This window comes from Frankliniella occidentalis, unplaced genomic scaffold (genome assembly GCF_000697945.3).
Source record: "Frankliniella occidentalis isolate FOCC.00 unplaced genomic scaffold, Focc_3.1 Scaffold72, whole genome shotgun sequence".
Taxonomy (NCBI): domain Eukaryota; kingdom Metazoa; phylum Arthropoda; class Insecta; order Thysanoptera; family Thripidae; genus Frankliniella; species Frankliniella occidentalis.
The window spans coordinates 400,395-401,598 of NW_026267202.1; the positions used below are offsets into that span (position 1 = coordinate 400,395).

Genomic DNA, 1,204 nt, shown 5'->3' on the forward strand with positions numbered 1-1,204 from the left:
CCGCAGCAGCCCCGGGTGGTGATGCGCACGGTGCGCACGGCGTACGGTCGCAGCAGGTCGACGCGCCACCAGGGCGACGGCTCGCGCTGGGTCTCGGTGCACAGGCGTCCGTCGTGCACCGTGCTGAGGTCGCCGTCGTTGGCGTTGCCCGCCGCGCCGCCCCGCACCGTCGTCGACTGGTTGGCCGGCTTCCGCAGCGCCACGTTCGTACCTGGAAATAGACACAATGGCGATTTATGAACATTACGTCTCGGAATGTTTCCCTTTTATATATTTGCAGGTCGTACTAAAATATGCACACAATAGAAGGGTGGAACACATCTCAATCAAAAGTGCAATAACACAAAGGTCAGGCAGAAAATACATAGAGCACAACAGCTCAATATATTGAAGGTTACAGATTGCGGGTGTGAGTTGTGTGAGAGCAGCCCCTAAACGTACCACCAGCACTCTACGTGAAAATGAAAATTTTCGGGTGAAACGATTCGTCACACACGGATGACGTTTCCGACGATTTTCAAAGTTGCAGAGACTTTTTTCTTTTGTGCATTTGTCAGCGCGCCAAGTCGCCCTCGAAAGGCCTCTCCCTGGCCGCCGCCGGCTTGCACGCCCCGCCCGACCCACCCGCGCTGGCCATGCAGTGCGGCAAGGTGGTCACGACTCTCGGCGCGGCGCAAGCTCTGCGCGTGCGCGGGGCGCCTTTATCTGGCCGCCCTCGTGTCTGTCCTCACGCTGCTCATGCGTTCGTTAGAGAGGAGCCGAGCGAGAGCCCTTGCGGCCATCCGAGTGCAAGTCATGCTCGCCGCGTGCATTTCGCATATTTTGGACCGATAACAAGGGGAAAAATTCACAAAAAAAAACGACCTCTAAATAGGAAATAAACAGGCGCACTTTGCAACGAATAGGTCATTTTGTCCTACGTTTTCAACAATAGGTTTTTCCTACTGTTATTTTTTTTGTGGCAATGAAAACATAATTACGTTCATGTATGTCTTTGTCTTTTGCTCCTACGTTTTTTTAACCCTTTTCGTTGATTGTGTTTTTTTTTCTCTGCCCTATTTGCCGAGAGCATAGCAGGGCCTTCAAGAGGGTGATTGCCCTTCCACGAGTTTAGCGTGGCGGCTCCGCGGCCGTCGTGGAGACTGCGGCCGATCTGTCACGTGACGCCTAAGCCTTCTGGAGCAGAACGGCGGGCGGGGCGGGG

The 1,204-nt window shown here is 54.4% G+C and overlaps 1 protein-coding gene across 1 annotated transcript in view; it reads right to left on the bottom strand.

The window, feature by feature from the left end:
- The window catches only part of LOC113210413 (uncharacterized), a 91,285-nt gene that overhangs the window by 18,679 nt on the left and 71,402 nt on the right, over positions 1-1,204 (bottom strand). The window contains exon 4 of the mRNA XM_052268589.1: positions 1-211. Within this exon, the coding sequence (XP_052124549.1) occupies positions 1-211 (211 nt within the window). The remainder of the gene's footprint in view (positions 212-1,204) is intronic.